Below are 12,161 nucleotides of genomic sequence, written 5' to 3'. Positions count from 1 at the left end.
AGAACTGCTATGCTGAAGAAACCAGAGGGGAAAGGTCTGATTGCTGCAGTGATTTCTCTGATACCATGGGTGAATTTGAATGGCTACAAACTAAATTATTTTTAAAAACTTTCCTGCTGACGGCAGAAATTCTGGTGGCATAGATTGAAGGGTAGAGTTCTGTCTGGTAGGCAACGGCAAGAACATCATGCCAAATTCCACAGGTGACAGGCATTAACCATGAGCAATGAATGACGTAAAATGTGCACTGGGATTGTATTTGTTAGAGAAGATGCTTGTAAGAGCCCTGAGTTGCACGTAAGATGAACAAACTGCCAGTGGGTACAGATGCCATAAAGCAGTGGACTAAATCTACACTGTGGCATAACAAAACTTGTTATTGTGCAGTAGTTCCACATCAATATCAAGACTTGACATTGCATTGCTATTAAGTAACTCAACATTCTATAATACAAAGTACCAAATTCAATTGAAATGCTGAAAAACAGTTTAAAAAAATGAGGAAAAATAAATAATAGATCTATTACAAAATTAATCAAATGTAAACCAACAAGTGTGTTATCAATACATACAGATTTGCATCAGCCCAGTATAGCTGCTGTTCTTCATAGTCCAGGGTAAGCCCATTTGGCCATACCAAATTGGTGCTCACAATAGGTGTTCTGAAGTTTCCTCCAAGTGTAGCTCGTTCTATCTTTGCATTTGAACTCCAGTCAGTCCAGTACATATAACTGTCAATAACATGATGACAAGATTATATTTTCAGCAGATAAAGTTCACACAGCTCTTATCTGCTTCAGGATATTTCCACCCTGGTGTCCCTCACTAAAGTGTGCAGTGCAAAACTAGTGGAAAAGAACTTCTGCTATTTTGGCCCACATTGACAAGGGAATCTTCTAGCAGGGATCACTGGGGTCCACTGCAGTGAACTTCAGAAAAGTTTTTCTAGCTCCTGCGAGAATCCAGTAAAGTCAATTAATCTCTTATTTTTCTTCATTTGAAATACAGTATAATTAGTAATGAAATTAGAAATACAGTATAATACAGTAATGCCCCCAGCCTTTCACGGAATGTTTTGATACTGAAACACAAATTCTTCTGAGGCACTCAGGAAATGCAACAGAAAAAGGGAAAGATCATATGAGACTCTAAATAGAGAGATCTCTTGGCAGCACCACCTGATTATCATGATAGGATATTCTTGAAGAAATCTTGGTTTCAACAAATATGCTTTGTTTTTGTGCCTTACACAGCAAATAGAAGATGGTTAGTTGCTTGCCAAACACCTGCTTTGAACATTGTTCTCATTTACCCCCAGTGCCTGGCTCCCACCCTCACTAAATGGAGCCTCATGCACTACACAGTCAGAGATGTTCTAAAAATCTTAGAAAAAAATTCAAATCTCTGAGGCTGAGATCAGCTTAGATAACTTAAAACTAAAGAATGAGATCTGGGATGGTTATGCACAGCTGGAACTTAGGGCTCAGAACAGGAAGTATCTGGCAGTTGTCGTCAAAGTCTGAATTGTCGTTTCACCTGCAGTCAAAATAAAGTATACAAAGTACAACACATACCCTCTGCAGGGATCTAATACAACAGCTCTTGGTCGTGGAACCCGGGCAATCACTGTACGGTTAGATCCATCCACAGCCATTGAGCTGATAGTCTGATTGAGGTAGTCACTGTAGTAAACTCTGTTGTTGATCCAGTCAAAGGCTATGCCATCTGGAGTCCCCAGGTCTTAGACACATGCAAGCAAATACACACAAGTTCAGTATGGATTCCTGAAACATTGCAATACTCCTCGCCTATTATAATGTGGCAACGCCAAAGATCTCTTTGAAATGCCATTGGTATCAATGCAAATTTGTCCATTTAAAAATCTGAAGAATACTTGGGACTCAGAACTTAATAATATTTAACCAGTTTTATATTTCCATTTCATTGTGATCAAGACGAAATAAGAATCTCAGAAGAGGAAAAAAATAAGGAGAAGAGTCAAAAGGAGCATTTCATCAGATATCTTAACTAAATAGTCCACCTTGATCATTAGCAGAAAAATACCTGCTGAGCTAGTGCTAGGTGTTGCAGTCCATTTTGTTTTCAATATTCAATTACTTTGTATCACATTTCAGCACACTTACCAGATGCAACTACTGTTGGAGAGCCAATTCCTGAGTAAATACTAACATAACTGATTCTTCCTGTCCCTGAAGGATAACTTTGTGTAAAATATATTCGGTTGTTTATGCTGTCAAAATCCAGGGCCACTGCAGTTCTTAACACATTGACTGTGCGGAAGGGAGGACTGTGATTTTCAGGATCCAGGTGGATACTTCTGAGGGCATTCTCAAGAGCAAAAATCAGGTAATCATCAGTTGAAATGGAACATCTCTTGCCATCACTGCCTAGTGTTCCAAAGGCACAACCACATTTCGGCGTCTGCATGTCAGGCAGGGCAAAACACAGATGAGAACAGCCTCCATTGTTGTCCAAACAAGGATTGTTGTTGACATCAAGGGGTGAACGTGACTGGAAATTACTGTCGTAAATGGTAACATCCCTTAGCCAATTAATGTTGTCTCGTATTACTGTTGGCTGATCAGTATTGCCTGGCTCCTTGCTGGCTTGGAAGACTTTTTTCAGGTTCCGATCCACCCAGATCATAGAATTGCCAAAGACAGTGATACCATACGGAGTTGGGTAGCGACTGCCGTAACGCACAATTTCAACATCACCACCATCAGGCTGAATTCTTGCAATCATATCTAATGAATCATCCACCCAGTAAATGTAGCCATTGCTGTGATCTATGGCCAACCCACGAGGTGTGACAATGCCCTCAGACACAAGAACTGTTCTGTTGGTGCAGTCAAGAAATGCACGTTCAATCTTTGGATTTTGCCCATAATCTGCCCAGAACAGATATCTGGTTTTTGGGTCAACTACTATGTGTCTTGGCATATCTATGGTAGTTTTAAGCAGAACACGGCGATAAGTTGTGTTTAAACGCAAAACTTCTATAAAAGTCTCTGTCAGGAATGCATTTGTAAAATAAAGATTTCCTATATTTAAAGAAGAAAAAAAAAAAACAAAGCAGAAAAACAAATCAGAAAGTTAATATATAGCATCAACACCTGAGAAACATGAGCTGATAAAATACTAAACCATAAAATGAATATCAATGAACATCTTAGTAGTTGGAAGCATAAGGTACTTGCCTACACTTTGAAGAATTAGGAAGAAGACACCCAAACTGACAATAATCAATTAATTGCTAAATCCTCATTGATTACCATGGGGAAAAAATCAGTGGTACAAGATCAAAAGTGCATTAACTACAGTTGTTCTTTAGGTGTGTGCTTTTTTTTTTTTTTTTAATCTAAGCCTTTGGCTTGCCCTTCCATACTCTTATCCCTTTCCCTTTTACAACACACAACTATGAAATCCATGTTATGGCACAGCACTGTATACAGTGACTAAATTAAGTGTATACAGCAGATGATTATTCTAAAACTCATCCCAACAAGCCTATCAATCAACAGAAGAACTTTTGCAAAACATATATAAAGTATGTATACGTATAAAATAAAGGTATTAATGGCAATGGTCAGCTACTTAGAGTTGATGAACACTTTCTGAAAAGTTAATATTTGAATTAATCTCTAATATGTTTAAATAGGAACAGGAAGTGCAAGTGGGGAAATTAAAGTTCAAAGACAAAGTATTTCTTCTGCTTTCTTTACTTTTAATTATAATTTATAGGATTTGTACACCGCAATCTGAGGGCAGATGAAGGGTCCTTCTTTCTTATTAACACTGTCATCAGACAACTTTTGTGCACTCTTCTCTGGTACACATTTTTCACTATGGCAGTAAAGTATAGTAGCACACTGGATAACGGCTACTCATGAATGCAGAGACAAGAAGAGAGACCTAGACAAATATGAAAGCATCATGAGAGAAAAGGTTCTATACATCTGCTCTGATAAACTTTCATTTTTACACATATATATAAACATAAGAGTCATTCATTACTTCCTCTTGTTTTAAAATCATTCCATAGACAAACAAGTTAGAATCATAGGACTTCCATTCAAAATAGTCCCATTAGGATCCATTTATGTTAGTCTAAAAATTTTACAATCTGTGAAGAATAACATTCTCCTAAATTCAGCTATGCTTACCTGCTACCCAGTCAATTGCAATGCCACGGATCCCATTTCGTCCTATTCCATTTGTAACAATATTTCTAAAATAAGAACCATCAGGTTTAATTTTACGTATTGCATTCTGGGAAGAAATCGTGCTACTGAAGTCGCACCAGTAAATGAAACCAGAAGGCATGTGAACATCCACGTGAAGTGCATTTCGTCCTGAAATATTTTGAAAAGTAATAATTAATTATCTTTGATATAAACTAACTTATTTAAAACATGTGCTATGCCAGCAAGAAATGCCAAAATATTAGGCAATATAAGATTTTTTCCTACTATAATATTCACATACCTCTTCCTGCCAGTGGTACCATGGCTTCAGAGTGATCAGACGTCTCTAAACTAAATCCTTTAATTGCAGAAAGCATAGAAACAATTACAAAAGAACTGTATGGGGAACAGGTTCTGTTATCAGGATTTAGCTGAAAGCCAGTAGCACAGGCACAGGAGAATAATCCACCAGGTACAGGCAGGCAAAGCTGCTGACAAACTCCAATATTATTACTGCAGCCATTTGAGGAACCAGCAGAATCTGTGAAAGACACACATGACAAGACATAAAAATCTGAACTGTATCATCACAAACTCCTGCGGATGTATAACCAAATTCATATACTTGCACAGTATTAACAACCAGCTGACAAAAATAAAGATTTTAATCACTGTACATTTTAGCACATAAGCATTAGCAATGGATTTGCTGGTTTCTTGTCATCTAAGATCAATGGGGCCAAGAATTAGATAAAATGGATATATAAATTTGAAGCCAAAGTAACAAAATTTGTTATTTAGTCAATATTACATTGATAATATTTTAGTAAAACTACATGTGCCAATAGATGCCTTAACTGGATGCTGGAACATCTTTTTACCAAAACCAGGTAAAATGCTTCTGACACTTTTCCTGAAAGCCTAATCAAACCATTTCCTTTGAAAGAGCATGCATTCTGGCTCCGAGGTAAGCAAGTATCACAAGGTGTCACAAGTTGGATATCCTGAAATACCTCTTTAGCAAATACTCACTGTCTCTGTAATACACACGTAGGCATTTCAGTCTTGGGACATTATCTCTCAGCACTACTTTGTTTGCTCCAGTGGACTTGTCAACTCGTTCAATAACTTCATAATCTCGATCAGTGTAGTACAGAAAGGTATCATACACAGCAATTCCCCATGGATGAGAAAGATGAACCACCAGAGTCACACGATTTGTACCATCCACGTTGCCTTTCTCAATCTAAGAAATCAATTTAAAGCTTAATATTACATTTCTTATAATAAAAGTTCAATACAAAATTAAAATGGAATGTATGCTACTAAAATTTCTTCGTGCATGATATCTTTATATACAAGGTAGGAAGGAAAGGGTCAGCAGGATGTCAATAACAATTTCTGTTTTTTCATTCAAATTCATCATATATTTTTCATGGTAATTAGTAACAACAGTTATTCAGATTTTGCTCGGTCCTGCAATTCCCAGTTACATGAGTAAACTAAAGTAACTGAATTACTGATATGAACCACGGACACCAAGACAGATGAACAGGTGAAAAAGCAATTATTAAAAAAATATCTCCTACCACTCCTGTGCTTGTGACAGCCCAGTATAGCTTTTGTTCCTTAATGTCAATGGTAATGAACTCTACATGGTCAAGGTTGCCAGTGAAGAGCGTTTGTATGCCTGATCCATCCATGTTTGCACTGGCAATCTTTGCTGGGACTCCACTGTCAGTTCCCTGGTCTGTCCAGTACAGCTTCCTGTAACACATATTATCACATCTGTTACGAAAGCTGATAACAGAGATCAATGGATCAGAGTCACTTGAGTATATGCTTAAATCCATCTCCTTCATCAGCCAAATACTTCAGCACATGCTGAACAGAGTTCACTTTGAACCAGGCCACAATGAAGAAGAGAACTTGTTTGAAAAAAAGAGAAAAATGCTTGTTCTCTTGAAAAAGAGAAATGCCTTGAAAAAGAGAAATGTCTGTTTCTGTTGAAAAAGAGAACAATGCCTGTTAAATAATTTTTAGAAATCCATAACCTCCCCTATATCATCCCACAATACTGTCAGTAGGTAAACTCAGTAGAGTATTAGGACTGTAACAAGAAAGCAGGAGAATAATTATCTGTTTCACATATGGCTGCAAGGTTTCAGCAGTGAGTTTGGTTCCAATTTGGAATTAAAACTACAAGTTCAAAAAATCTATATGAAATAGAATTCCATTATCTGGCTCTGGGGAATATGTGCACCGACCTGGCCTCAGCTGCTGAAGAACACCTAGCGCGCATGGCAGCCAGACTCCCAACTAGGGACAAAAAGTCAGGCATCAATTCATCTGAAAGCCTGCCAAGTCACGAGCAGAACTGTCTCATTACTAATATAGTCCTATGGAACACTGTGATTGGGGGGGGGGGGGAAGAATCATATTGCAATTTTGAGTACTCTGTTGGGGGAAAAAAAAAAAAGGCAAATTACAATTCTTTTTGGGAGAAAGCAGTAAAATCATATTTATTGCTATGCTGTTTAATATGTGACATTCTTCCCATGTAGTGTGTCTTTCTACTATGGATAGGCCTCAAGACAGACATCACAAGATATTATAAAGAAAGACTTTAGAGTTCTCTTTACTCTGGGTTCCCATTTTTCAGAGATTTTTTTCACACTCATAATATTCTGAGATCCTTTTTAACTGAAAAATTTTACCATATAAGTATATGGTAAATTAAGGAGAATGAACATCTATGCAACAATTTATGAAGCCATGCAATTATTTTCTAGGGCTTAAAAAGAGTAAATAAAGTCTGCACAAATACGAAAAAAAACAAAACCATGTCAAATCCAGGATGGAAGCTGAAGACCCTAAAAATTAAGAAAAACGTGGAGAATATACTCATGTGCAAAGACAACAGCAATTTTGGAAATTTACCCTCTCGCTGGATCAACTGTCAAACCAATCGGCATGCCAGCTCCCAGAGAGGTGCCATCATTGGTAATCAGTGTTTTCCTGTACATTACGTCACCATGCAGCTTCAGGACCTATGCAAACATTGAACTCATCAGAGCACGTAATATAGAACTTATGATAGATTTTCAAATTAAAGGAAGGAAGCCTAAATCCACAGGGAGTTGAAATTGCAGAAGACTCTCTCAAATCCTATGAAGAAAAAGCACATTGTTCTGTACTCTAACCATCTCCCTTCTCTAACATGCACCCCTTGAATGAGCTGCTTGCAGCTTAGAACCTGCCTATGTAAACAAGTAAACATCCTAGGTATAAAAATAGTTAATCTTTCAGCTTCTATAATATCTTCAAAGTATTACAGGCTGAACGGGTTGATGAAATGCTGATTCAGAAAGTATTCAATTTTATTTGTTTAAATTAGCTGCCTTTTAATTTAATACTATGTATTTATATTTTGGGACAAGGACATTAATGATTCTGCTTATTCACAGTCATTACTGTATTATATATTGCTTATCCTCTATTTCCCTACACTAAATGGCAATTTTATCCTTCACATACCATCAGACTGCTACTCTCCAGAAAGCTACATAATATGATATCAAAGCATTTAGGAGCGGATCTTACTGCATTTGATGGCAACAATCCTTTACTAGCAGAGGTGCTGCATTAGGATCATTGATTTAAAGTGAGAATAGTAATAACAATAGTAACTCTAGTGATCAGAGAGGTTGTATGTCAAACAACAGAAGCCTAATGACTTGGCAGGGGGAGAAAAAGAAAAGAAAAAAAAAAAAAAAAAAAAAAAGAGATCTATGCACAAGTAAAGTTCCCAGAATATACTGCTTTCAATCTTTTTGACTATGCTCAAATTTAGGTTTATCCCTTCAAGTTCATAAAGTATTTTTCTATAGACTGTTTGCATTTTAAAATAAATCTAATTTCATCTTTTCACTAAAAAAAAAAATTACTAATTTCAACCTGGATACATAGCAGTGAAAAATCTAGGCTCTTACTTTCCAGTTGTCCCTCTTAAATAATTACCTCAATTGACTGTGTCCCTGGGTTACTGTAATACAGGTTTGCAGATATCCAGTCCAATGCCAGACCAATAGGAGCACCGATAACAGCTGCTGGAGCAAAAACTGTCCTGTTGGCTCCATCTGACCTCACTCTGTGAATTTCACCCTTGGGAAAAAGATAACAAAAGTGAAAAAATGTCAAGAGCAGAAAGCACTGTTCTATTCCAACTACATGAGCACTTACTTTATATTACAATCTGTTCTTAGCAAAATCCAGTAGAGAGAAATGTATTTGTATATGCTCAATGCATAAACATGGTAAAAATATTACTGTAAATCATAATTATCCAGTGTGAAGAGGCATTACTGTTCACCAACCAAAACCTGATTGACAGAAATAAAATGACTATATTTTATAAGGTTGAACTGTATATATTTAAGCTATATACAGTCGCACTTCTGTAATTTGTATTTCATTATCAAAAGATTTTTACCAGGATACCTCAGTTAACCTGAAATATACCTGAAATCTAGTAAAGGAAAATAGTGTTCTCTCCATGCATAAATATTTAAGAATGAAATTTTTAATAAGCTGTAATAGCAAGAATCAAGACTAAGATTATCCTTCCAGGTTTCTTCATAAGGGTAGTCCTTGAAATGATAACTTATGACTTGCAGATTCTATGGTATTAGCTACAGTGTGTGATGCTAAAGCATGATATAAACAAGCACTAAACAGATAAAGGTCTTAAGTGGTTACTATAGCTGCCTTCCTGAGCTTTCTTCAGGTTATGTGAGTTTTACAGGTGTTCTGCAGAAGTCCTGCATATTATCACGTGAATCTTTCACTAGTATTAATGCAGAATTGAAATACCAGCAGCTATCGCATGTTATTAAGCCTTTTGGAGAAGAAGTCAGTAGGGCTAGGGGAGCTGTGAGCAAGTTTTGAAATCTGTTTCTCTCTCCTCACCAATTACTTCCTCCTCCACTGATGCAGACATCCTGCGCCTGTCCTGGGAAGATCTCACTCTGTGGTGCAGGCTCCCAGACAAGGTAGCACTGGGACTCACCGCTCCAGTTCTTCACTGAGGCAGTATGTGCAGTCGGTTTGTTCTGCTCTGGCACTTTGCTGGAAAGACAGAGGGGCACTGCCAACTCGAAGGGACAGCGCACCATGAGAGCCTGAACTTTGCACCACTTGAAGGCAGAAGCTGTGCAGCTAAAACTAGCCCAGTTCAGGAAGGTAGGAGGGAGAGGCAGAGACAGAGCAGGCCAGGGAGTAAAAAATGGAGAACAGGTTGCAGTTGCCATCTCAGAGCAGAAACAAGGTAGAATCAGGTTTAGGAAAAGCACCCAGTGATCATTTGGTCCATGCATATTCTTAATTGCATTGTTACCATGATATCAGTATACTGTCTAAATATCTCAGTGCAGAATTGAAACCGGTGCTTCAGAAAGGAATCAACATATCAGATGGCAAAAATCTGAACAAGAACTCCAGGACAAATTCACTGCTGGCTTAAATAGGTAGGATTTCTTAGACACCGGTAGAGTGCTGGCTGCTGAATCCTAACAATGTAGTGCTATTTGCAAATTAACCTGTCCTTGAATCCTCAGGCCTACAGAAAAATGTAGGAAAGTAGGATAACTTTTGGTACCGTATAAAGCCTACTTTGAGAGCCTGATGGATGTTGAATATTTACAACAGTGTCTAGTATGATAGGCACTTTAAAGACAGTTCGGAATTCTCCTGCCTATTATTGACATTTACAATTAATAACCTATGGAACATGACAGCTGAAGATAAAAATACTTTGAAGTGTTTTTCGAGTAGAATAGGGAGGACTCTGATATTTATCTCTGTTTCCTGAATTTGCTTCAGACAGGTTGAACAAGTTGATGGATGTTCACTTGAGCTCTAACTACAGCTTCAACTGTCGCCAACACTGGCAGGGAAATTACAGCTACAAACTATGCAAGTGTAGACAAACCCCAGGAAAACCCAAACATGCAAGAGATGGAGGCAAAACAGGGTGTTAAGGAAGAGGCCTTGTGGTAATGGACAAGCGCTACAATTAAGGAAGTAAGCAAATATGCTTCTGTCATTAGAAACTAGAGAAATATCTTTCTTCAGAGAGCGAGCCATGACTGACACAGGTGTCTCAGCTCTGTTTGAGAGCAACAGCAGCCTGAGGCCTCCAGGTCAGGGGTACAGATGGGGGCACAGCCCACAGTCACACATTGTCAGGCTGGAGCTCGACACCTAACTAAAATACAGCACTTACCCGCACTCAGCCTGCAGAGGCACCTGGCGTTTCACTTGCCAGCTCTGTTAATGGATATATCAGCCCATGACCTCCTACAGAACTGTTCAATCTCTTGTAAATGTCAGCTGTACCTGCTGGCTGAGATCTGTCAAGAACCTTTTTTTCAGACTGCATGGAGGATCAAATAGATTCCTGAGTATTTATCTAGTTCCCTGGGCAAAGGTTTGCTTAAATAGATCTATTTAAATACTTCAGGGGAACTAAACATTCTAATTTTAAAGGAATAAATAATTAAATAAATTATAATTCCTTTACGAGTGACACACAAAAGGCTTTAAAATGAGTGGTTTTTAAACTTAGTTTTACTTCAAACCTGCAAAATGTAAGGGAAACACGTTCAGGGAAAAAAAAAACTTAAATCTTGTGTGAATGAAAGGTAAAAAGTTAGTGTGAATTGTTTCTGTAAAACATAACTACAGAAATCTTCTCTACCATTATACTTCTACAGGACCTAAGCACTGCTTTTCTTGAAAAAAGAACTGCTTTTAAGTTTCCAAGAGTGAACACATATTGCTGAATCAGCAGTTTCCTACCACATCCATTTCCCAGACTGCCAACACTTTTTTTTTTTTTTTTTTTTTTTGAAGTGTCCATCCTGCAAAAATTGGAAATTTTTTGTGGCAAGTTAGCCTTAGGGAACACATATCATTTCTTAGTTCAGGATAAGTATTAAAAATGCTTAGTCAAACAATTATAATCAACTATTAAAAATTAGTTCAAACTACCTTTTACATCTATAAGCCTCATACGTGCTACTTGGAAATTGGTGTGGCTTTGCAACCATTTTCATCTATTTAAAGAAAAACATGCCTCTCTACTATGTTACTTTATTAAGTGCTCAGTCTAGATGCATGTATTTTCATTCTAATGTTTAGTGCCACTGTGTCCAACATACTGCTCCCATGGAGAAGTGTTCTGGCTGTATTTGCAGGATTAAGTCCTAAGTAAAGACGGAGGAGAAAGAGTGAAGGGGGGCTGAAAGTATGGTTCTGTCAATGCTTTCTGATATTTCCCGTTCATGTCTCTGGCTGAGCCAGAAACAGCATTAATAAAATATTTCAGCTGACAAAGATGAAAACTAATTTACAGAAGAGATGAAGCTTCTTTATCTTATCCTAGGGGGAAAAACAAACAAACAAACAAACAAACCCCACAAAAAAAAAAACCAAAAACTTGCAATGCTAATATATTTCAGTCAAAATCCTTATTTTAAAATAAAAAGTCTTATTTTAGTGCACATTTTGAACACAAATACTAACTTACTGGATTTTCAACCCAATAAATCATCTGTTCGGAGTCATCAAAGTCAACATCAACACCATTTTGAACTCCTGCTATTGGAACCATAGCATCATTCGTCTTCTCCTCAGGGTTCAGAGAAATTCCATAAATTATATTATCTCTTACAGCAATAAGGAAAGGGTGTTCAACTGTGAAAACATATAATGTAATTCAGAGTTGTTTCTGATCAAGAAAGTGGCATTATGATATGCTTCTCCTCTCCCACCCAAAAGTTCCCTGATGCTGAGAATAGTTGAATGTTACCAGTGATATTTTGCAACCACTTACCTAAGAGTTTGTTACTTCACTAGGAGTGAGGTTATCAGTTATTGTAATTGTTGTAACAT

At 37.4% G+C, this 12,161-nt stretch overlaps 1 protein-coding gene across 9 annotated transcripts in view; it reads right to left on the bottom strand.

Annotated features, from left to right (window-relative positions):
* LRP2 (LDL receptor related protein 2) overlaps nucleotides 1–12,161 on the bottom strand; it is a 168,662-nt gene that overhangs the window by 83,528 nt on the left and 72,973 nt on the right. For all 9 annotated transcript variants that reach the window (XR_015698695.1, XR_015698694.1, XM_087731279.1 and 6 more), the window contains exons 35-44: nucleotides 11,797–11,963; nucleotides 8,229–8,372; nucleotides 7,149–7,258; nucleotides 5,798–5,975; nucleotides 5,241–5,454; nucleotides 4,510–4,749; nucleotides 4,188–4,376; nucleotides 2,145–3,065; nucleotides 1,575–1,740; nucleotides 573–731 (exon numbers count right to left, since the gene is read on the bottom strand). Coding sequence is in view for 7 of the 9 variants with exons in the window: in XM_087731279.1 (XP_087587405.1) it covers nucleotides 573–731; nucleotides 1,575–1,740; nucleotides 2,145–3,065; nucleotides 4,188–4,376; nucleotides 4,510–4,749; nucleotides 5,241–5,454; nucleotides 5,798–5,975; nucleotides 7,149–7,258; nucleotides 8,229–8,372; nucleotides 11,797–11,963 (2,488 nt within the window). In the remaining 2 variants the exon portion in view is untranslated. The remainder of the gene's footprint in view (nucleotides 1–572; nucleotides 732–1,574; nucleotides 1,741–2,144; nucleotides 3,066–4,187; nucleotides 4,377–4,509; nucleotides 4,750–5,240; nucleotides 5,455–5,797; nucleotides 5,976–7,148; nucleotides 7,259–8,228; nucleotides 8,373–11,796; nucleotides 11,964–12,161) is intronic.

This window comes from Nipponia nippon, unplaced genomic scaffold (genome assembly GCF_047370975.1).
Source record: "Nipponia nippon isolate SJK-2023a ecotype South Korea unplaced genomic scaffold, ASM4737097v1 scaffold_5, whole genome shotgun sequence".
NCBI lineage: Eukaryota > Metazoa > Chordata > Aves > Pelecaniformes > Threskiornithidae > Nipponia > Nipponia nippon.
The sequence above is the reverse complement of the archived record's forward strand: the minus strand, read 5'-3'. Positions and strand labels throughout refer to the sequence as shown.